We start from the raw sequence: 23865 nt of genomic DNA, 5'->3' as shown, positions 1-23865 counted from the left end.
AGCTGGTGGTGCTTCGACACAAATCCCCCCACTGTCCTTCCTTTGAGAGATAAAGAGAGAAAGATACTGATTGCTTTTCCTATCCATTTTTACTCAAAGACGCACCTCACATCAGCAGGAGTCATTGTTTGTGACTGGGTGTTGCTGCTGACATGTCGGACTGGCTTTGTTTTATTTTGGAATTAGGCTCCACAAAGGAGAAATCAAGACTTTTTTTTTAATATTTCGCAGGTGCTTTAAGTTCTCCTTTCCAGCAGTTTGATGTCTGACACATCCTCGGGCCGGATGCTTCAAATCTACATGAAACTCCATCAAAATAGCACTGCCTTGTTATTTTGTTTCAAACTTAGAAGCAGCTTTTGTTTAAAGTAGATGTAGCAGGCAAAAAAAAAGAAAGAAAAAGTAAGCAAAGCAGAATCGAAGAGCCATTTCATCAGTCGGGGTGCTGGAATCTAGGCAACAATGTTTGCCAGCCGTGGTGGCAGCGGAGGAGGTAAGGGGGGGAAATACTCCGTGGAGGACCTCTATGGCATCAGTAAGAAGCCCAAGGCGTCGACCTCCTCGGGGAGTATTGTGGCCAAGGCTGGGACCCGGAGCAGCAAGAGCTCGGAACAGAAGACTGAGTCAGAGGCCTTGGCCTCTCAGATCCTGGAGGCAGCCCACAGACTGGTGGAGCGACGCCGGCTGGAGCTGTACCTGAGAGAATGTGGCCTCTCCCTGGCTGAGTGCGAGGCTGAGCGCTCTGCAATGCCGTACAGGTATGAGGAGAAGACTTTACAGCATGAAACCATGAGGCAGTTAGAGTTTGTAGTTATGACTTAGTACATTTAATTAGGCCACTAAAAAAAATAAAAAATAAAAGCAATTATTAATAATAAAGAACTGGAATGTACAGCCTACACGAGGCTGCAGATTTAACTCAGGTCTGGGTTTCGGCTGCTTTTTTAGCGAGTGCAGGACTCACACTGAATGTCTGGATTTTACAGAGATAATAAGAGACCATCCCGAGCACTCAGCCATCCGTGGATGATCCATTTTAATACATGGTTAATATTTTTCTAACATATTACTAATGCGTTGATGTAATTGAGTGTTTGGAGAGGACTGCAATTGAAAGGCAGTGAGTGGAGACATCATTCACGAGAGATGGGGGGAAAAAAATATTATTTTTTGTTGTTTTTTTTGTTGTTTTTTTCTCACTGGTGACCTAAAAAGAAACATCAGGCGTTTGATGAGATTTCAATGCAGAGGACTGATGAGTGTACGTGGCCGGACTGCAGAAGCATCCGGTTGTTCAGGAACGCTAATGTGAGTTGTACGTGAGCCATTGTCTAATTCCAGCCTTCCCAAAAAACAGCCTGACGGGGTCAGGCATCAGTGGTGCAGAAGTTTGGGGTTAATGATGCATGATTTGACAGCGGGGGACGGGCGGTTGGTTGTTGTACCGCGTGCATCTCTCTGTTTAAAGTGTGGAGGCGAATGAACGGTGGTGTTGGCTACTCTTCAATCAGTTTACCAAAAACCTAGGGAAAAATAGATTTTTGTAAATTGAATGAGACCTGAAAAAAGGAGGGGTGGGGTGCTTGCTGCTGCATATTTCATTATAACTGCTTAAACACCATCATACTAAAATACTGAGTACAGATTCCATTACATTTGTCATTTCATTTGCTATAACACATCCAAAACATGCAAACACAGTCATCTAGTCTCCAGCACAGTTGCCTCTAGGTGGCAGCGTCATCATGGTGTGAAGACAAGTCTGTGACCACTGACTCAAAAGCAGAAAGAGGGACAATAGTGCAGGCCAAGGGGTATCAGTTGCGATTTCACATCATTTTTATGCTCAGATCTAGGACTTACTTTATAGCACATTTGTACTGGCAGCGTACATTTTGATAGCTGAAACAAACTAACGGCGTACCAGAGTATGATTCAGTTGATTGGCAGAACCGCTTCCATCACTTGAACTGCCCCACAGAGCCTGCAGTGGAAGTTGTTTCCACAGCCTCTGTGCGCCTTCATTTGCATGAGATCTGGACTCCCTCCTGACAGAAAATGATTACCTGTAATCAAAACAGAAGCCAGCATCTACCTTGACGTTCTTTCTCGTTTTCCCGGTTTAGCTGCAAACATTTGAGCTGCAGAAATGTGAGCTATTTAGATTCTGAAAAACAGACAACGAGGGCCGAATGAAACGAAGCTAATAGGTCAGACAGATTCGAACATGTGTGAATCTTCATGGATTATATCAAAGGAATTCTGTCCTCTTTTCGAGGAGCTGAATTACTTTTGAATAAAAACCGCGAGGAGAAACAAGATGCCTTCAAGGTCACAGGGTCAACGCCATCAGCTTTCTCAGAACGTCATGCGAATTTCATGTTGAGGCACACCTGCAAACACTTCTTAGCGTTCTTTAGTGCTATTTTAGTTCAAGCGTGTCAAAACCAACACGAACACCACCATGGGAGACGAGTTTTCTTGCTTCATCCTGCTTTAAAAAGACATTTACACATTTATTTATTTCTCTATTTACCAGGTTATGTCGAATTGTTCTGTTTTTAAGTGAAAATGGAGCCAAAAGGGTGACAGGCAAGTCCAGGTCATTTCATTCTGTAGCATTAAAGGAATATGCTTGCAAGCACTTATCAAAGTGCGGTTTGGCAGATTTTAGGGGATTATAGCTCAGAAAGTCACACTTTGTGATGAGTTTTTACGCTGAGTCTGAGTTGCATGAATAACCTACCTTTTCAAGGATGTTCAAATTATAGAACTCTTGTATAATCCAGCTTGAGAAGAAAAAAAGCCATCTACTGTATCCCCTTATTTTCTGATAATTTGATTCTATAACCTTATCATTACTAGGAAAATAAGGATGCACCACACATGTGCTCATTTTTGGTCTTTCTCCACCCAAATACTTCAACATGAGGCTCACAAGTGCTGGTTGTGTCCCGAGGTTTTAGCGCTGTAAGCTTCTGAAGTGGAGAACAGACTGAGTCAGTGTCATTACTGTGTAATACGGCGATGCCAGTGGCCATTATTTGGAGTGAAGGGGAAGGTTAAGCCTACAGGGAGATGAAGATAAAGAAGTCGACATGATTATGCAAAAGTTTGGCTATACAAAAATAATGTGCTTCCTGGAAAATAAGCGCCTTAACAGTGAAGTGGAAGTAATTAAATCTTCTCCTCTTTTGAAGCGCCACCACGGGCAGCATTCGTATTTTCTCTCTGCCTGTACAGCTGGAAACTTCCCCGTCCAAACTTGTGCTGAATGGTTCTTTAGAAAGAGCTGATTGCCAACTCAAAGTCACATTCTGCTGGCAGTGGATGCCCTGCAATCTGCTCTGGGACTGCAGATCTGCTTCAAAACACTAGATGTGAAACTAAATTGACAATGGTGACAAATGTGGGGTATTTTGCACATCGTCCTGCTGTGTGAAGCAGACTTAGCGGGACGAGCACTAACCACAGAGTAAAGCCTTTTGGATTGACAGTCCTCTCTAAGGATATGGCATCACACTTTAGATGGTAAACAAAGCCTGGAAGGGGCTATTATCATTGCTTGGCCACCAAAATGACACATCCATTTCATTTCATTATGATGGGCTGCAGGATGATCTGATATGCCCTGCCGTGCTATGCCTGTGATGTGATGTATTGTGACTTAGAAACCATCTATCCTCTGTTTGCTCAGAGGTAGTAATGAGTGTAATTCTGGTGATTGGGTCATTGATGGCAAATCAAGCTATCATTGGGGAGGGCAATGTTTTGCATAGGAATAATAGGAATAATTGGAGTGGTGGGAAGACAGAATTCTGGATCTTATGGAGGGAAAAAGATGGTTTGGGGAGGGGGTTGAGTAAGTATAGCCTAATGTGTGCCTTTGTGATGAAATGTGTGCGCATCGGTGTGATGAAAAAATGTGGATCACACCCGAAAGAAAGGGAGGGAGAGGGAGTATCTATCCAAACCCCCACACTGCTTGTGTGTCGTGAACGTTTTGAAGCCTGTGGAAAAAAAAGGAGGGGGGGGGGGGCGGTCTCCAAATGATGCTGGAGAGCCGAGAGGCGGCACCGAGCGTTTGAAATGTCTGCTGCAGCTGATTTTGGGGCCAGTATGCCGGCATTTTTCCCCCAAATCCGCGCACCCTGAGATCCTGGCGAACAACGGGAGACGTGCACAGTTACCGCTGCTGCCGGTATGTGAACAACTTCTCACACTGAAGCTAAAGATGAACCAGCTCCGTGCTTGCTGATTTTGTTGGGTTTTTTCCCCCCTTCTTCTTCTTTCTCCATCGCTGTTGCATCAATTGGATGCTGCGTGAAGCCGCTTGGTGATGATGCATTGGTGGGGTTTGAGTGTCTTTACCCCCGATCTGACTTTTCTCCTCGGCGATGTAAATTCGAGCTATTGAGCCCTTTTTTTTTTTTTTTTTTTTTTTTTTCCCTTTTGCTCACCCACCTTGCGACAGTAAAATAAAAGGTGGGGGAGAAATATGAGTGATTTCGACGCGAGGTGTGAGGATGCCTGTAGCTGTGGTTGTGTCATTGCTGCGGCACGTTCCGGAGCTCCTCAGCTCAAGACAGTCTCAACAAACCTCAGGTGAAGAGAAAACAGCAAGCTGGCAAGTGCTTTATCACCCTACATAAGCCATACAGAGCCCGTGCATGTTATGTCGGACGAAGCCACTCTCCAGGGAGGGCATCTATTGCACTGAGATTTTATTGGGGTGGGAGGGGTGGGGGGGCTTCCCAAGAACTGCCACATCCCCAAATTCGTCTGAGGACTGCTGCGAGCACACAAGCTCCCTGATGATTTTTGGAGGGCAGCCCTGATGCATCGTGTGAGTGTGAAAACTCCGAGAGCCTTTTTGCCAGGTTTGCATCACCAGACAGGAGACTGAGCAGACGGTAACTCTGTGTGTGTCATGTTTAGAGGCTGGACTCTCGCCTGCTCCCTCCAACTCTGAGCCAAAATCTTTGACCTGCCCTGTCTGAGCCCTTTTGTATGAGCATCACGGCGCTGCCACAACAGCACGACGGGAAACGGTGTCGAGCAGCACCAACAGTTTGTAGACATTGCTGTTTGTGTGACTCCTTGTTTAAAAGAAAAAAAACAAACCCAACCCAATACTCAGACTCTCAGAATAAGAGACACAGACATCAGCTGTCAGGATGCAGGTGTCTTTTGCATGCACTGAGCACAACCTCAAAAGTCGCAGCGAGGACCGGCTTTGTGGCCTTCGCACCGCTCCACCTCCTGGAGGGAGCAGTGGCGGAGTAGGGGGAGGTGGTGGCGGTGGAGGAGGAGGTGGAGGAGGAAGTGGAGGTGGTGGTGGTGGTGGAGGAGGAAGCGGAGGTGGAAGCAGTGGACAAGGGAGCAATGGCAACTACATGTCTCAAGGTTCTGTCAAGACCAGGGAGGGTTCCGGGTCTCGTCAGACTCCTCAGGGTCACGCCCACATGAAGGAGGCTATTGGGCGCCACACCAATATGAAGTACAGGTGAGTATGAGCCTGACTGGGGGAGACGAGGAGCCGGAGCTTTATTGGTTGGAGAGATGGCTTTTATTTCGCTCTGATCACTGTGGCCTTTTGACCTCCACCAGAGGTGAAAGTCCTCCACCAGAAACAAGGTGTTGGGCTCCAGGTTTGGGCCTCTTCTTCACAATGAGGCTCTACCTGCCTTGCCGGGCCTTCATTATTCCTAGTTCTGCCAGTCTCTTTGCTGAGATGTGAGGTGAATTCGAGGTTAGCTTGTCACCAAACATATCACCAGTGAGCAGACTGTGCAGACTGCCTACATATCCATTAGCCAGATGAGAAACACCTCAGTGAGAGCAATGACTTCTCTGACATTACAAAAATATGACATTTATTCCTAAAAGCGCTTATGGATATAAATTTAAAAAATGCTTACATAAGTCATACTATATAGCCCTAATGCTATCACAATATTTCAGACAGTATGCATATGGGAGCATTAGCCACAGACTTTGCGTTAGCCTCTTTCTCATTTCAGCAGATTAATAATACAAAAAAAGCTTTCCTCCAATAACGGCTTCTCCTGAAACCACACTAGGACGCCCGGCTTTTCTTAGAGGTTTTAAACACATGTACTTTCATAAAATAGCCTTGCAGGAGACCATCGTATGCACAGAAAATCTCTGCTGCACACACACCAGGTCTGAGTCATAAAGTAGGAAGGAAATCCAACCAGATAAACAACAAGACAAGAATGCAATGTATGTTTTTCCTCTTTTAGTTTGTTGGCAAACTTGTGGTTTACCTTTGATGGATTAGAGCTTGAAGCTAAACAAGGACAGCTGTTCATGCACAGCTCATGCATGAAGGAGGCTCGTATTTATACATAAACATACATTTAAAAAAAAAAGGGGGGGGGGAGCACAAAGCATGCACTTTAACATTAGGCTGCAGACTTCCACAGGCTCACACTGTGTTTCCATCTTTGGGCTGTAAAATTCGAGAACTAGGAGGAGAGTTTTAACGACCTGGTTTCTTGGTAATCAGGTTGATTGAATTGCTGCCATTCTCTTCAGTCAATTTAGTTTCCACTTAATAAGATGCTTAAAAAGGGAATAAGGCACAGGACAAAACTAGGATATTTCCACTCCTATTTTTTTCCCTTTAGAATCACACACATACAGGACTTTATGATTGGGCTGGATTTTTCCGGTTGTTCTGCCGTCTCTAGAAAAGTGTCACTAATAGGGAGTGCAGCAGCACAATAAGTCTATACAGCATATGGCCACTTCCAGTTGCCATTGGCAACACCCCAGGCATTGCCTTTAGTTTTTGTCTTATTTTCTAATCAGCCAGCACTGCTGTCGCTTATCAGTCCTTTCCTTAACTGAGTATGCTCAAAGCTCCACCACCTGCACCACAACAGTCTGGTTGTGGCGGCGTCGTGGTGGCCGCACATTCCTCATTTCACACCGTTATTACAATTACACAGAGGTCAGGAAGGAAGCAGGCTTCTGCCTTCACTCTAAACCACCCGTGAACTATATAGATATATAGAAAAGTGGGCCATGGCCACTGTGGTGTCATCCACTGGTTTGTGGAGTCCCGGATTTGACCATGTTTGGATGAATGGCTGGAATACAAAGGTGTGTCGCGCAGAAACAGATATCTGCTAATTATTGCTAAGTAACATAGAAATAGAATAAAAGAATATTACTCTGCAAAAAACACCTGAGCACAGATCTCTTGTTGGTGTCATTAACCACACAGTGAGCCCTGTGACTTGTCAGATGATTGCATTAAAAATGTTCCAGGGGGGCACAAACACACAGAAGAGGTCACGATGGGTGACGAAACATTTCCCAGCTTCTGCTCAATGGTGATAACGTTGAGTATAAATGAACTTATATTATATTATATATTTAGATGGTGAAAATGAGTTAAGGAGACCAATGTGCCAGGCTGTAAACATGCCCTATAATGCTGTTTAAACGCAGTGGGAGATTGAGTCACTCTTGTAGGCAGCCTCAAGTGGCCATTTGAGGAACTGCATTTTTTGGCACTCCAGCGCTGGTTTCTATTTCCAGTTCTGGATGCTGCTGCTTGCGTTGACCACATCTTTGTGGCCCTTCTGTCTCATTAACCCAAGTATTGATCACTCACAGGCAGGTCACAGATGCTCAGAGTCTTTCTTTGCGACTCTCTCTATCTTCTTTCTTTGATCTTGTTTAAGCTCACTGTTTTCTTTTCAAATGCTGCCCTTTTTTACTCCCTCACAGTGCACTGCAGCATTCTGGTTTGTGTGTGTGTTTGTGTCTGTGTGCGTGTGCAATATGCTGTGTGTTCAGTGTGGCCACAGGGTATGCATTCGAGCTGATGGAGAGGTGACTGTAGCGGTCAGTTTTGTCACTCAGCAAAATGTCTATTTTTAAAGTAACTAAACCTTCTGTTTTCAACACCAAACTGTCCAGATGCCCCATTTTAAGGTTCCATTTGGCACAATATGCTCAAGTTTGAGAAAATTGAATTAAAAGATATGACAAGATAATGCACATTTCACAGACAACGCCAAAAATGATTCAACTTTCCTCTGGAATCACATTTTTGTCATGTTTGCACCTAAATATTTCAAAAGAGAATTTATCTAAAAGCATCATTCACAAAGTTGTCTGTGCAAATTAAAATTCACATGAGTTAGAATAAAATATGGTTAATCTGAGCATCATGAATTTCTTAAAACATTTTTTTGGTATGAGTTTAAAAAAAAGAAAAGGGAATTTGATTTACATTAATACTGGAGAAGACCATAGATCTATCCACCGCTGTTCCTCACAGATGGCCGCGGGGCACGCTGTGTCTGTGGCGGATGCCTATAAATCTTAATGCATGCTTGAGAGATGGAGAATGTGAATAGGGAAGCCCTACTCAGATAAAACATTCAGCACTGACATGCAGTAAACTGTGAAACAAAGTATTATTGTTAAAGATGTGAGAAAATCAAAATAAGTTCAGGACAGCTGGAAAGACATGAAGGAGTTTAGGAGCGATTACCCAAGAATGCCGTTCTACTGTATCTAAAAGAACTCAAGTTAAACTTAAAGACATGTGATTGTGAAGAGTGAGAACAAACTATTGATGACACTCGCACGTGATGTTTGACATCACAGCCAGCAGCTTAGACCAAAGACTGGAGACGAGGAGCTGTTGCTGGTTCCATGAAGAGTCTGTGACCTGATGGGAATTGCTGTGGTGTTTTTGCACTTTGGCTTTTGCAAGGATTAATCAAGTAATAGAGACCTTGTTAATCAATGAGCTTTAAGTTCTGTCACCTTAGGTGCACCAGTTGACCTCTATCATCTGCTTTGGTGCAAAGCAACCGCTCTCTGTTAGTGATGTGGCTGTACTCGTGCTACAGATCAAAATCTTAAGCTCTACAAAAGTTCCCTGATTTCAGATTATTTTGCCAAACGAATGTATTTCCAAGCTGTTTCTACATTTTTAAACATTGAGGACATGCTGCTCCAGTTAAAGCAGACGACAAACAAAAGCCTCAGCTGTACCATAAAGAGAAAAACAAGAAAAAGAAGATGTAGCGTTCATAATAATACCTGATACTGGGTAAGGTTGCATGTTAAACTGGAGAACAAAGCCTTCATGTATTTTCATGAGGATTTGAAGTGTTCTGACATTCAGCCATGCAGAGAGGTGTCGTTGTCTGGAGGAGCGGAAGGTGGAAATCTCAGTAGCGTAGTCGCAGCAGCTGAAGCTTTGGCGTCGAGCGGCCCTGTCGACTTTTAACACGCATCTCATGCTCATTTAGTGCTGCGAGACGGTGACCTACCCTGAGTGTTATTACTCTCGCCGCGTGCCTCTTCTTAGCATTCAGATTCTTATCTCGCCCGCGTTTATGCGCTCTGACGGCACAGCGGCGTCACCGGCTCGCTTTGTTAATTTCACTCCACGCGCCGTTCACACGCGTGCCACCGAAGGCAAAGCGAAGTGTAACAAATCCCCAGCAGCGACTAAAATATTCATCGTAACCGGCAGGTGAAGCGATAATGTAGTGATTTTGACCTCACGCTGTTGTCATGATTAACCACGGGAAATAAATGGCCTGTGTGGCAGGGAGGAGAACACGACTGCGGGCTGCAAAAACCTTGACCTTCAGCTCTCCCCTCTGTCGCTCTGGGACATTTATTTATTTATTTATTTATTTATTTATTTATTTTCAGGAGGGGTTCCAGTTGACTGGGCAGATTAGTGACTCACTTTGAGGTCTGGGAAGTTTTAGGCAAAGTAACGCCGGGTGTTCACTTGCTTGATTTCAACCAAAATATAATCCAAACCATGATCTGTTTACTGTCTGCTAAACTGTGGCTGCTTATTTTCATCTGCCACCCACTACTACAGCACGCTGTACGGTGCTTAATGTTATAATTACTGCATATATCATGCATCTGAACAATATCTAGGCTGTTATTATGTGTGCAGCTGCTTGTTGGGACTTGATTAAGTGTATGCAGCGGGCAACTTAATCCTCTCAAAATGCAAAGTGACCTGCGTGTCAGTGTTGTTTGATGAAGCTCAGAGTCGTCAATAATTGACTGCATTTGGCGGCTTACTCTTAACTGAGAGGCATCGTAATCGCGGCCAGAAAATCCACATCACGTCCTCGGAGTAAGGCTGTCTCATCAAAGTCAAAGACTGGTATTGTCTTCTGGCAGAGCCATCATGGCCGCATGTTGTTATTATGTAAGAGCAGAGGGCAGCCTAATGAACAAGTGTCCGCATGCTCTGGAAAAGACTCAAAAGGCATTTAATTAGATGATATCAATTCCTCTTTCTTCTTTTAAAATCTTACTTTTATTTGAAACTCTTTTCAGTGTTCTAATATATTCATTTATTTAAATAAATCTTGGTAGCATTCATTTGCCTGCCGTGTAATACACTGCAAAATTCATTAAGGCAAAGTAGTTGAGCTGTTTTAAATCACAGGGAAACAGGAACACCAAAGAAAACCGGAGGACGGCGCGATACTCAAAAACATGCTCGCGATTGCATTCAATCACTTTGAATTCACTGCGCTGTCACTCAGGGGGGCATGAGATCCGGAAAGCGCCACATCCCTCAAATACTCGTCTTTATCCGTCTGCCAGCGGACATGAAACAGAGGCAGAGTGCAGCGACCTTCTCAGCGAGCGAATTTCATTAACATTTGATTACATGTTGGGGCGAGTGAAAAATTTTTGGGTTTTTTTTTTTTGTGGCAGGTCACGTGTGTTCCCAAACTTGGAATAAACAGTAATGACAGCGCATTGTGTCAAATTCAGCTTATGTGAGCTCTTTCCTGCACCACTTCATTACATGCATTTTTAGTTAACGGGAGAGTCAGGACCACTAATAAAGTGTCAGCAGCTGATACGCAGAATTGGAGGAGAGCAGCTGAGATTGTGCGTGTGTGTGTCTTTGTGCCCCTTTTTCTCCATTCGCTCCCTGCACAGCATGTGTATTTTATAATTAGGACAGACCTGATTTCCTAACTGTTTTAATATAGCTGAATTAAAAAAAATCACATTTACATGAAGGGTCCATTGTTTAGGCTAATGCTTTTAAAAATAGCTACATCAATAATTAGTACACTCTTAGATGCTGGGGTTTTGATTAGTGCCAGGCCATGTGGCTAATTTGGTTTCATTTGTCATATAAACCCAAAAATGTAGCTCTGTTGGCATGTCTCTGGATTATTGAGAATGACAAGCAAAGTAAAAGTTTGTGGTGGCGTTTTTTTTAGTGCCATAACTTCTGCCCACTCCATTGATTGTATTTAGGCAGGCACAGGTGAGAAAAATCTGTTCTCTGTAATTTGGGTGAAGTGACCCTTTAAAGCCACAAAAACAGTGTGTGCAGCATTACTGAAAGAGAACAGACAGTCCACCATCTTCCCACACTCTGTGCTCAGAAAATGTGTGTCTAAGCATACACATAAAACTGACGTGAGTGTTATTAATATCTAGGTCTTCCCTCTGGAGAAGAGCCTGCTCAGCATGTGTGTGGCATTTTATGACAACTGCAGAGGGAAGGGGGAGAAAAAAAAGTCCACCATTAGCACCTAACCATCTGTATATAGTGTCTTCCTCCTGTCTCAGGTGAAAACTAACTGTGAATGTCAGCACAGGTTAAAATGCTGACTAAACCGTGACGGAGCACCTGTGTGTCTCCTCTGTCTCTCTCTCTCCAGCGTTAATAATGTATGGACGAGGCAGCCAAGTTGCTACAATCATCTCGTTTGGAGATCATGATTTATGGCAATGGAAAAAATAGAGAAGAAAACACTGGAAGACCTACTTATAAAGGCTATAGAGAAGCATCTGTGTGCCCTGCTCAAGAGTGCATTCATGCATGTCTGCATGTGGAACTGTGCCTGCGTTCCAATGCAATTCCCATCAAGCGTGAATATTCACGTGAAAGCATCGAACCCCTCCCCATAATGACACATGCACAGCATAGATGTTTTCCGTTTATTGCACAGCGTCCCTCACATCCGCCTCAGATGAAATATAGGCCGAGCGTCTGGGTGTACTGCGTGCGGGAGATAGTGGGAAAAGACTGTCAATAGGGAGATAGTGCGAGGAAAGACAGAGCATGTGTTTCTCCAGACTCACTGATAGTAATTTAGCAGACTGCAGCATTGCAGAGAGCGGCGGAGTTGAGCGCAAGGGAGGGGGCGGCCAGTTGTCACACATGGAAACAGTGACATCCTCTATTGCTCAGAAGCACACGCGCACACACAGACATAAAAATGGGATTTTTATGTGGCTCGGCAATTGTGGAATTCGCCCAGTAATGCACACCGGTTTCAAATTTGCTCCCTGTCATGATGCGTTCACAAGCAGCGTTCACCAAACACGAGGCTGTCAGCTTCATGCACTCATCTTTAACAAGCATATCGGATAGAAGAGCATTTAACAGAAGAAGGAGAAGAAAACATTTGTGTAACAGCCGTATGCCACTGGATGCTTGACACACTCCACCGAATGCTGACTCATGTTTTGGTGGTATGTGTTTTTTCCTCGCACGTAAGCGTTCTGTTTGCCGTCCTGGTCCAATGTGAAAAGGAAAGTATGGACAGAAGGTGTGTGACTAAGCTGGGGAACAGATTTTTATTGTCCTTAATTCACAGCTCAAAGCCATCATGCATAATTCTAATGAGTTTTTCTCAAGTTCCCTAAAAATAATAATAAAAAAGAAGGTAATAAACAAAAATAAAGTTGGGTATAAACCATATCGTTTATTTGCTCCCGGTGTGCAGATACAGAAGCTACCTCAAAAGCAATTTTGAATCAGTTTCAAGCTTTGCTTTAGAAGCTGATTAAAACTGTAGGGAATATTTTTTCCGGATGCTGTTATTGGCCCCACCTTGTCAAATGTTGCTTGACAAAAAATAAATAAAATCCCCTTTATTCTCATCCAAATAAAGTTGAGACAAAAAAGGACTGATTTGATGGATACTACAAAAAAAAGAAAAGCCAACAAAAACGAACAAAACAAATGGTAAAATATTCAGGTAGCTCATTTGAAATAACCCAGTCTCTGAAATATGTTTTTCCCATGTGCCTCATTTAAATTTACTCCCAGTGTTCAAAGTGGCTGTCAGCGTGAGAGAACAGACAGAGCTGTCATTGGTTGACGAACCACGAAGAAAAGCCAGCTTACCATACAAGGAATCAGCTACATCCAAACCCCGCAGACACATTTCCCTTTAAATAGCTTTCCTGACCTTCCACCTGTGTGCTTTTTTAACAGTTTAACGTAATGACACAAACAATATGTATTTCACACCCACATGGAGTGCTCACATAAAGACTGATGCCCCCACTACACACACACACATAAAGAGCGTGAAACAAATGCTTACATATGCAGGAATCTAAAAATAGCATAAGGTTGGGAATAGAAAATAGACCAGGAAAATAAAAGCGGGACTTGTTCGACTGAGTCTAAATGCTCTGACAGTCTGTCTTTGTGCATTTGGCTGTTTCGCGGTGGACGCAGGCAGACAAGCCGAGAGGGGAGAGGCGCTGGAGATGAAAAGACGGCGAGCAGCGAGGTGCACTGCAGTTCTGCCGGCTCTCCAGCTGGCTCCCCGGCTAATTAGAATGGGGGAGAGCACACAGGAGAGCAAAGCATGAAGCCCACATCATTTTCAGCTGTACATGCTCCTGTGGTCAGAAATGCAGCTCTCTGCTTCTCCCCCGCCTGCCCTTCAAAATTCAGCTGTCTGAATAATCAGATGTGGCATGTCAGTTAATGGACTCCTCTTTAGCTCACAGAGCATTTTTGAGCCATTTATGGTGCAGACCAAAGAAGCTTTTGCCGGGACTCTCTAACTGCGCTGAGCTCCGTCCCCTCCAGGTGTTTCACTGGCCCACTGTAGTACACTGAACTGCTAACATACGAGGGATGAAAGGTCAATTGTTCAGAAATAATTAGACAGAGGAAGTCATTTTACCAGAGGCGAGAAAGACTTTCACTCAGCAGCTGCAGTGGAGGAGTGAAGTGTCGGAGACTACGATAGAAATAAATTACATCTGTGTCAGGTTTTTAATTTTGTGTCGTACTTATGTTTTACATGTGACACCAGGTTTGTGTTACATGCTGCTACAGAATAATCAGGATCTCATCAACAACATCGCCATATTAAGACGACGTTTAGCTTTCAAATCCTGATGTGTCCAGTAAAGCAGTGAGCCAGCTCCCTCATAGACGTGAATAAATAGTTTATAACGCTGTAATGTAGTTGTGAGTGGATGTGATTATTAATAAACCGAACACTACTTCAGATGGCTCGGAGGCTTGGGTAGAAACAAATAAGACAAAATGTGTGTTAAATACAGTGTAACATTGCAGCTGCCATCTTTTTAAAACTCCACTTAGAGATACAAGTAGCTCGAAAGGCTGCAATTCTTAGTCTCATCACTGCTTAACCACAGTGTCTCCCTACTGAGGATTGCTCATCACTCACATGCGTACATCTTACTGTGTTTGAAGATTGTATGTCCAGATATATTCCAACTGCCCACACATTTTGTGTGTGTGTGCGCTTTACAGGCATTTCTCATCTAACCTCCTGATTTTTTCCCCTTTCTATAGGAACCTGGGAAAATCGGGCCTACGTGTTTCCTGTCTCGGGTTAGGTAAGTCGGGATGAAGGCAGGGAAATATTCAGCTCAGCTTCAAACTCTTAAATAAAATCCGTCTGTCTGTCTCTCCCTCTCTCTCCTTGTTCAGGCACCTGGGTGACATTTGGATCGCAGATCTCTGATGAAGTGAGCATTCTCTCTCTGTGTTTGTATGAGAAATCGATTCCCGCACACCTTCACTCGTTTGGTTTTTGTGTAACACCGTTCGGCGCACTGTAAACAAATCTCAGTGTTCACGATCGCAGGAATATGTGTGACAGGCCTTAAGACTGCTGTAGCTTGGCGAGATATTGTCTGTATTATCCTCCCTGAGTAGTGCCCTTCATGAACGACCTCTGGGTAATTGGAATTTATCCGCCGTCTGCTTCTCTCAGTCTCAGTTTTTGTGTTCTCTCAGATGGCGGAGAACCTGATGACCGTAGCTTATGAGAACGGAGTGAACCTGTTTGACACAGCGGAGGTGTACGCCTCTGGAAGGTCAGACTTCACTTTCCTCTCCTGAGCCTCAATTAAACTTTTTTTTTTTAAATCGTCTGATTTCTCTCACAGCAAATACAAAAATTTAAACCTGTTTTTATGTGACGTCGTCTTTTATTGTCTGCCGTTTTCCATTCTTCTTCTCTACATTAATCTGGTTTTCTTTGGTCTGCGTGTCTTTATCAACTCTCTCGTTAAACGTTACATACAAATAAAGTTTATTAGCCTCAGCCCGTCACAACCAATGATGTGTTTCTCCACAGGGCGGAAATTACTCTAGGGAACATCATCAAGAAGAAAGGTTGGAGGTGAGATTACTCATTCTTCCTAACTGACTCACAGGCATGCAAACCTTTTTAACTCGACCAGATCACAGATTTACTTTAAATAATCCCTAATAATCCCTTCCTGAGATGAAATGCATTACTACATGTTTTTATTACTTTTGATAGCGGCACACCATTAAATTCTCTCAAGGGAAAGCCATACTTGGGGAAAAAATGTAGAGCTTTATCCTCAGAGAGACTAAAAAGGATAAAAATGTTAAATTCCCTGATCAGAGATGGTGGCTGACTCACCCAGCTGCCTAAGAGACACATATTGGTAATAAAATGTTTTAATTTTAACACCAGAAAGAGAGAAAGACTGTCCGTACTATTAGATTTAGGATGAGCTGATTCCCTTAACTTAAATGTTATGCTGCAATCAAAATACTCACGACTCCTGTCCTTGCCAGACGTTCAAGTTTTGTCATTACAACAAAAATCTACTGGGGAGGCCAGTAAGTATAAGACTAAAACACTAGACTCTTCACATTTCTTCAACCCAGCCTCTTTCCATTCATCATTTTAACTGAGGATCAATGATTTGTATTTTCACAACTTCACAGGGCAGAGACAGAGAGAGGACTCTCCAGAAAGCACATTATTGAAGGTACAGTCTACTCATGTATTTGCAAAGTGTAAACCAAATAAGGGGTTATTCTGGTCCAGTTGAAAGCAATTTAAATAAATTTCAGTTCACTTATATTTATAGAAAATTCAACAGATCACACATCAGTTGCCTTGGGGCATTTTATTTTGTAAGTTAAATACCCTACAATAATACTGAGAAGACGAACAGAGCAAGTGCTTTGGCGACAGTGGGAAGGAAAAACTACCATTTAACAGGAAGAAACTTTCAGCAGAAACAGACTCAGGGAGGGACAGCCATCTGCCACGACTGGTTGGCAGTGAGAGGAGAAGACATTGGATAAATATATTTCTGCAGCTTGACTTTAAACTGACAATTTAAAATAGAAAATGGGTCATTTGGAGCTGGACCACAACATCACCATAGATACTGTGGGGATCTCTCACTCAATGACTCAAATTAGCTGAGGTGAAACTTAGCGCACAGCTGGCAGAACTTTGATATAAAATGAAGTGGTGATTTACATATATAAAAAAAGGCAGAAGTGCCACAAACTGCAGTTTGTGGCACTTCTGCGTTAGCTTTAGGCTTATTATACATTAAAGACTATAAATGAAAGCCTTGCTTTATTAGGTTGCACTGCATCTTTATTTTGTATGGCATGTTTTCCTGTGTGTTACTTCAACCACTAATGATGTGGTTGCTATCATTCATTCGGAGCCCCCTTTACCTTTTAGTGTGAGCATTGTTTGACTCACTCAGTCAGCTCCGTGTTACACGTCACAGTAAGCACAACTTCATTTTTAACTGTGATGTCAGTGGACACTATTGGGATATGAGGTGCATTCACTTTGAAGCTATAGTACAGATTTTGATGGGTAGGATGTTTCAGAGGCCTGGCATCAGATTTGTTGGGTCAAAGAAAATACAGAGGTCAGGTGAAGGTACATGTCTTGATTGCTGTTTTCCAGCCGTTTCATCGGTTCCAAAAATAATCCTAAAAAAGCTAAAGGATATGGTGGTGGTCTTTGTTCCTTTTGTAAGCAGCACGGCCGCAGGATGACCATTTACCTTGGACTTGAATGACTTTTTTATGTCATTGTCATGAAGCTTTTGATTTGGGGCCGTTGCATAATGAGTGAACTACGTGCAGCTCTTAAGGCTTGCACCGCGTGCAGGGTCAACGCTCAGATTTCGACTCTATGCAATATTTTTCACTTTGCTCAGGAAAAAAAAGTCCAACTGCTGACATACCCAAGGTTAGACGCTTGCCCAGAACATTTGAGAAGCAGAAAATCGAACATAAAACAGAATCACTCATTTTACCCTCCACCAGCACACTGTACTGAGGATAATCATTAATATCTTGGGAGGAGCTGAATGCTGTTTTGATGCCATGTAAACTTAAAATGTAAAAAATAAATCACTTCAGTGATCTGGCCTAAGATTAGGCACCAGCATGAAGTTTGTATTTATAGATCTACTGGATGAAACTCCATGAAATTCCAAACACACACTCATGTCTCAATCAGGAAAAAATGTAATAACTTTGGTCCTTCCCTTACGCTTCATTGAGCATGATTACCAGATCAATATAATGCAGCCTGATACTTTGGTTTATTGCCAAATAACTGCTAAGCTATTGACACTGTAATTAGACTCTCTGTTGTGTAGCAGTGGCTCAAAACATCACTGTGCCTTAAAGTTATGACCCTTAGTCCAATAATTGACTCGTGTTTCTCACAGGTTTACGAGGATCCCTATCAAGACTCCAGCTAGATTATGTGGACATCGTTTTTGCCAACAGAAATGATGTCAACAGTCCGATGGAAGGTCAGTTTGAACCGCTTATTACTGTTGTAGCACAAATATGGAGGGTTTTTGTATGGTAGTATGTTTTATTTGTGGAAATAAGCTTTAATCAGATGCGTTAGAGTTGTCAAATGAATGTAATTTAAGTGAGATGTCGTGTGCTGTGATTTGCAGAGATTGTACGGGCCATGACGTTTGTAATAAACCAGGGTATGGCTATGTACTGGGGAACCTCGCGCTGGAGCGCAATGGAAATCATGGTGCTGAGCTCTCACTCTTAAAGTCTTACTCTTCACAAATTCACGAGTGTCAGCTTTTTTCCAGATAACGCTGATCACTTACCATTGCATTGTGTTTCCATTTCTGCGGCACCAGGAGGCATACTCAGTGGCACGCCAGTTCAACCTGATACCACCTGTGTGCGAGCAGGCAGAGTATCACTATTTCCAGAGGGACAAAGTGGAAGTGCAGCTTCCTGAACTCTACCACAAGATCGGTCAGGCATCCAAAAATCCCACAGCAACATTTATCTCTTCTTTTTAATTAAGTTTCATTAGTTTCATTCACACTTTCCTCGCTCTGTCAGGTGTTGGAGCGATGACCTGGTCTCCGCTCGCTTGTGGTTTAATCACAGGCAAGTACAGTGATGGTGTACCGGAGTGCTCCAGAGCAGCAATGAAGGTCAGTTTGATCTTCCACTTCTTCTGGCTCCAAATCAGCCTCACTATAGTTCTTGATTTTATCGGCATACAGTGTGAATCAGTGCTTTTCTCCATGTTGGTCCTGATGAAGGGGTACCAGTGGCTGAAGGAGCGAGTGAACAGTGAGGAGGGTCGGAGGCAGCTGGCTAAAATCAAGGAGCTCCATCTACTGGCAGACAGACTGGGCTGCACTGCTGCACAGTTAGCCATCGGTATGATCCGAGCAAACGGCCTTAATTTTTTTAGTGCAGACATACAGAGATGCAGCTTTGCTTGTTTTCGCATCATGTGACTGCAGATTAAGACTGAATTGATTCGTATTTGCATGATTTTCACTCCTTAAATGACTGATTCATTATGTTTAATCTTACTGTACACACGCAGGTAGGAAGTGCTGTAACGGTTCTGGGAGAAGTGTTGAAAATCTATGTCTCCTGCATGAAAATAACATTACATAATCTGTGATCTTGTTAATTAAGTGCTTTGTATATGTATGGTCTGCATTAAGGCTTTCAAATGGAATCCAACCACTGGTTAAATCTGTTAACATTTTTTTTAAAAGAAGTCTAAAAAATCAGCTACTTTACTTCGGTTACAAACTGATATTCCTCCAGCAATAAAGTTTTCCTGGTTTGCTCTTTTTACAGCCTGGTGTCTGCGCAGTGAGGGAGTCAGCTCAGTACTTCTGGGTGTTTCTAATACAGACCAGCTTCTTGAGAATCTGGGTGCCCTCCGGGTAAATATGTGCTGTTTTCAAATATGCTTTTATGTTTTGTGCGCAATAAAAAGAACCACCCAAAAAAAACAGCAGATGACACTTTAAGCTGATGCCACCCTCCCCTTCTTTCAGATTTTATCTCAAATGACCCCTCAAACCGTTACTGAGATGGACGCCCTGCTGGGAAACAAGCCACACTCGAAGAAAGAGTCACGCGCTTGAAGATTCAAATCTCAGCGACGGACGATGTTCCGAGAAGATGAAGAAGACTTTGATATTGGGGAAACATCGCTTTTTGCTCTGCTGTATACTCAACAACTTGCATGTCCTCGGCAACATTTATGCTTCCAGTATGTGCGCATATCCATTCTGCGCAGTACATTATATCATGTAGAAGAAGAAAAAAGGAAAAAAGAAAAAGAGAACTCTCTCAATTGTGGAAGAAAAAAAACATAATCGATCATATATTGCTCACTGTTGATTGTTCAGAGACTAATTATTTCAACATAGAGGAAGGCTAAAGCTGGTCAATCAAATGTCAATCCTAAAATGAGGAAAGAAAGAAAAAAAAAAAGGCCACCTCTGCCCTAACATGCAACTTTACTGCGTGAACGGTGCTTTCATTAGACGTGTGAGTCTCCTCCCCTCACAGCTGCCTGTTATTCTGTGTGATGTTTAGTACCCAGCAGCCAGAGAGCTAAAGGTTAGGCCTTATGTGTCTAACCGAACATTTCCCGTAGTGTGCATGTGACTGCTCTGCCACACTCAGCGCTTTATAGGGTTGGGAACAATGAATTACTTGTGAAGTAATAAATAAAAAAAACCCCACAGCAAATAAGCCACTCTGGTATTACTTTTTTTTTTTAAATCACATGATTTAAAAGGAAAAATTGGCAAATGAATTTCAAACATGAAGGTTACAGAGTTAGAACTGAGTCTGGCAGAAATGTTGAAATAATAATAATAACTTATGTGTGCTGTTACGTTGTCAAATTGGCAATCAGAAATCAAAAGCCAGTGACATTTTGCAAAGTGACTTTTCCCAACCCTGCTGCTTTCTCAGCGGTCCGTTTGCCTCCTCTGTGCGCATGTCCCTTTAAGACAGAATAGCCCTAACAGGGTGTAAATGTGGCATGGCTTCTTTTTTTTTACGGCTTATGTAGATTTGCAGTGCCCTTGTAAGCCATTTATTTATTTATTTTTTAAACTCTAAGCGGTCAGATAGTTTTATCCGACATAACCGTCCTGCTGGGCACGCTCGCCTTAAAGGCTCTCAGCAGTCTGCAGACACGGCTTGTGTGTCCATGTTGCATATAATCTTTGCATCGTCCTAAACTATGTCAAAAGATGCTGACATCACTTTCAGCGGTGCCGAGTTGCTGATCTCGAGTCGCAGGTCTGAGACGGCTGGACTGAGCGGAAAGGTTGCTGGGTGTCTGACACAAAGATTGGGACATATTGTGGTGAAGGTTACGTTTTCAAAAAGATGGGAAATAAAAACAATAAGTCTGAGTTTATCAAATGTGATACGAGTCTTACCACAGACCACTTAGGGTAAGATTTCGATTAATGTTAACTTTTCTTTTTGTTTGTGGAAGCCTGAAAACACAGCTTCTCTGCTCATTTCTCTCTCTGCATCGCTCCAAATTCGTTCCCATTCTCAAACACACGCACGACAGATTTTATACTGTGCACTTTGTCTTTTTCCCTTTAGTTTTGTAATGACTTCAACACTTTGTAATGTGAAAGGGGGGTGTCTTTTGTTTTGTTTTTCTCCTTTTTTGTGTGATTTGCCATGAAAACTAATCTCCGAGGTGGAGTTTTTGATACACCGGAGTTGTTTCAGCAGACACGAGGTTGCAATATATTGTAAATAGGCTCACGTGTTTTGACGGTGACGTAACAAGAGAAAGTTCAAGTCTGTGGTTCATGAAGGTTTTCTTAAAGGAGCCGCTGAAACGTGGCTCTCCGTGAGTCTGTCATGATGTACAGTTCGACTGAGCGTAGCTTCCTGTGTACATAGGTCCTTCAATCAAACCCTGAAAATGTAACTTTGCCTGCCTAACTTATATTTTACTGTCTTGCAACAAAGAGAAACCAAAACACAAACAAAAAATAATAAGAGAAGAGACAACTGATTCTGAATGTATCATGTCTGTTGCTCAAACCTACTTAAGGGACAAAGCACATACCCTGTTCCATGAAGTCCAGTGGTTTTTGAACCTGCAAACGTGCAAACATTTACATTGGGATTAGCCAACTCAAGCTTCTTGCACCCCCTTCTTTCAGCTGTTAATACAAAGTCAGATGAGATTTTTGTACTTCCAAAACCCGGAGTAGTCTAATCACAGGTGTGACGCTAAACCCCCAACTGCTAGCTATTCTTCCACGTTCATTTTTGGACCACCTTTTATTTGTGTACATGTGCGATGCAATTTTACGAGTTGCATATGAGGCGGCATATGGGCCGCGAGCACTAGGATTAGTCACAACCTTCATTCTCGCATATCATGTGCTCCCTTGATGGGTTTTAGCTTCCTTATGTACACTTTGATGATCAACACAATGTTGATGGACATACTTAGATGACTAAGACACTTAAACCTGTAATTGCTTCAGATTTTTGTTTTATTTTGTTCGACATTTTTATGCAGATAGAAAATAAAGCAGCTTTCAGCTACAGATTTTTATTTTTATTTTATTTGTGGTTAAGCAGTGACTGGCAGAGGAATGTTCTTAACTAAAGTCAAGCCAGCAGATAACACTGAATGCATAATGCATACCTGCAAAGCTCGTTTGTTCCTTCCATTTGAGGTTAGCCTGCACCTTTGTGTTGCTACTGATATAACAGAGCCTCTTTGTGTTGCACCAAAACAGCACGAGTTGACCGAGCGTGGCGACGGGTGCTGACCGTGGAAATAGTGATTTTTTGTGTGTGAAAAGGCTCAGGGAGATGTGTTGTTTCAGAGAAATTCGAAATCTCCTCACTAAAGCGTAAAAAACTTTGATTATTCATGTGGATCTTCAGACTGTTCTTTCTCAGAGGGGGAAAAACGTCCCTCTGTGAAATCTGGCATTAAGACTGTTTGTGCTTATGTGGATTTACACTAATCAGCTCCTTCTTTTCCTTAGCGCTTCTTGCGAAGAAACGCAATGAGTTGATCAAACTTTTCCTTTTCTTGTACGTTGACGATGGTGACGTTTGTGACAGGCAGCTTTGTTGCGTGCAATAACAGACTATATTTGTAACAAAAGTCCACATCTGATTAATCGCTTTGCAAGCGCTGGCTTACAGTATGAGCCATACAAATATTCAGCTGCACATCCAAAGGAGTCAAATTTGCACCTTGTAGTGTTATTGTACAATTACATTTGGGGGTTTGGTTAGCACTAAATCGCAGGTGGATTTAAAACACTAAAAAGCTCACAAATTCAAGAAAGGTGCGAGTTAAGAAGCCTTGCATTTATTTCCCTGCTTACATCTTGTTAAATGTGTGCCAGCTCTTCACCCCTGACTCTTTCAGATGGATGGTACGAGAACAATAACTCAGCCGTGTGTCCGGCGCTCTGTGCCGTGCCCGCTGGGACGCCACACATGTTTACAGCGAGCAGAAAACATCTGTGACGCCAGCACCGGTAGGCTTTCTCTTACTGGATTCCCAGGTGCCCTCAGAGCGACAGATGAAACACATGTGCTGAAAAATATTGACGTCCTCACCGCCAACACAGAAGAAGGAAACAGGTCTTGCCACGTGATTCATCCTCTGTGCGGTGAAACAAGTTGGGGATAAGGTTATAAAGAAAGAAGAAAAAACAGAGAGAAAGATGCTCAGAAGCACATTGGAGATCTACAAGCCCCCACATCTAATAAAGCACATTTCATACCTTACCCAGATGCTGTTGTTTTGGTCCTACAGTGAGCCGATTATATTAGAGGTCAGACCCGGTGATGAAATCCCAGGTAACCTGTAGCTGCTGCTGTGTTGACTAAAATCCTAATACAAATGTAATAATGCAGTGGAGCAAAGCAACCCATGTCAGCACGAGCTGAGCACTCGTGCACTGACTACATTTACTGCATTTGTGTCAATAAAGAGCCTGAAATCCTTCAGCCTCCATCAGAGTGCTGAGAATGAGCCCAGCTCAGTGTTTCTCGTAAGGCTCGCCTCTGCAGCCAAATCCTCATGAAGGTTATTGCTGTGTTACAGACCACTGGGTGATATCTCTTTGTTACAATAAGGATGGCTTCCTGCTACTTAGCACAGCATGAAAATGTGCAACAATCTGCTGCTTAAAATATTCAGAAAGAAGAACTATACGCTGTTTGAAGTAGAAACATTTGATAATACTACAGTGCCCTGCAGTATCTAAGACATAAAATCATTTTTGTTCTTATTAATTTAGGGACCGTTTTTAAAGATTTGTTTTACACAGACACCATATGGAAGTCAGAAACAAGAAGACAAGCTAAAATAATGTTGATTTGGATCTTTGCTGATAATTTGAACACTTTGTAGTTATTGCAGTGGGCTCGCCAAGACAAGGACAGGACAGCGTTTC

The 23865-nt window shown here is 42.8% G+C and overlaps 1 protein-coding gene across 2 annotated transcripts; it reads left to right on the top strand.

Moving 5' to 3' along the window:
* The first annotated feature begins 59 nt into the window (after nt 1-59).
* LOC102291410 (voltage-gated potassium channel subunit beta-2) lies at nt 60-21987 on the top strand. Of its 2 annotated transcripts, none has more exons than XM_014333549.2 (14): nt 60-758; nt 14636-14679; nt 14774-14811; nt 15083-15162; nt 15426-15470; nt 15899-15943; nt 16052-16095; nt 17821-17907; nt 18061-18146; nt 18262-18382; nt 18473-18567; nt 18679-18799; nt 19235-19323; nt 19438-21987. In XM_014333549.2, exons 1-14 carry the CDS (start codon nt 463-465, stop codon nt 19525-19527), a joined length of 1281 nt encoding a protein of 426 aa, XP_014189035.1. In that variant the 5' UTR covers nt 60-462; the 3' UTR covers nt 19528-21987. The 2 variants fall into 2 exon arrangements, with proteins under 2 accessions (XP_014189035.1, XP_005922266.1); XM_005922204.2 differs by lacking the exon at nt 60-758 and adding an exon at nt 4030-5506.
* The last annotated feature ends 1878 nt before the right edge of the window (nt 21988-23865 follow it).

This window comes from Haplochromis burtoni, unplaced genomic scaffold (assembly GCF_018398535.1).
Source record: "Haplochromis burtoni strain Fernald_Lab_line unplaced genomic scaffold, NCSU_Asbu1 Contig_56, whole genome shotgun sequence".
Classification (NCBI taxonomy): Eukaryota; Metazoa; Chordata; class Actinopteri; order Cichliformes; family Cichlidae; genus Haplochromis; species Haplochromis burtoni.
The sequence above is the reverse complement of the archived record's forward strand: the minus strand, read 5'-3'. Positions and strand labels throughout refer to the sequence as shown.

What these genes read in the sequence shown, in the direction of transcription:
- LOC102291410 (XM_005922204.2), top strand. Translation starts at nt 5,178, where the DNA reads ATGCAGGTGTCTTTTGCATGCACTGAGCACAACCTCAAAAGTCGCAGC. An exon ending in CACACCAATATGAAGTACAG is followed by an intron (nt 5,507 to 14,635) that starts GTGAGTATGAGC and finishes CCCTTTCTATAG; the next exon opens with GAACCTGGGAAAATCGGGCC. An exon ending in AGAATCTGGGTGCCCTCCGG is followed by an intron (nt 19,324 to 19,437) that starts GTAAATATGTGC and finishes CCCTTCTTTCAG; the next exon opens with ATTTTATCTCAAATGACCCC.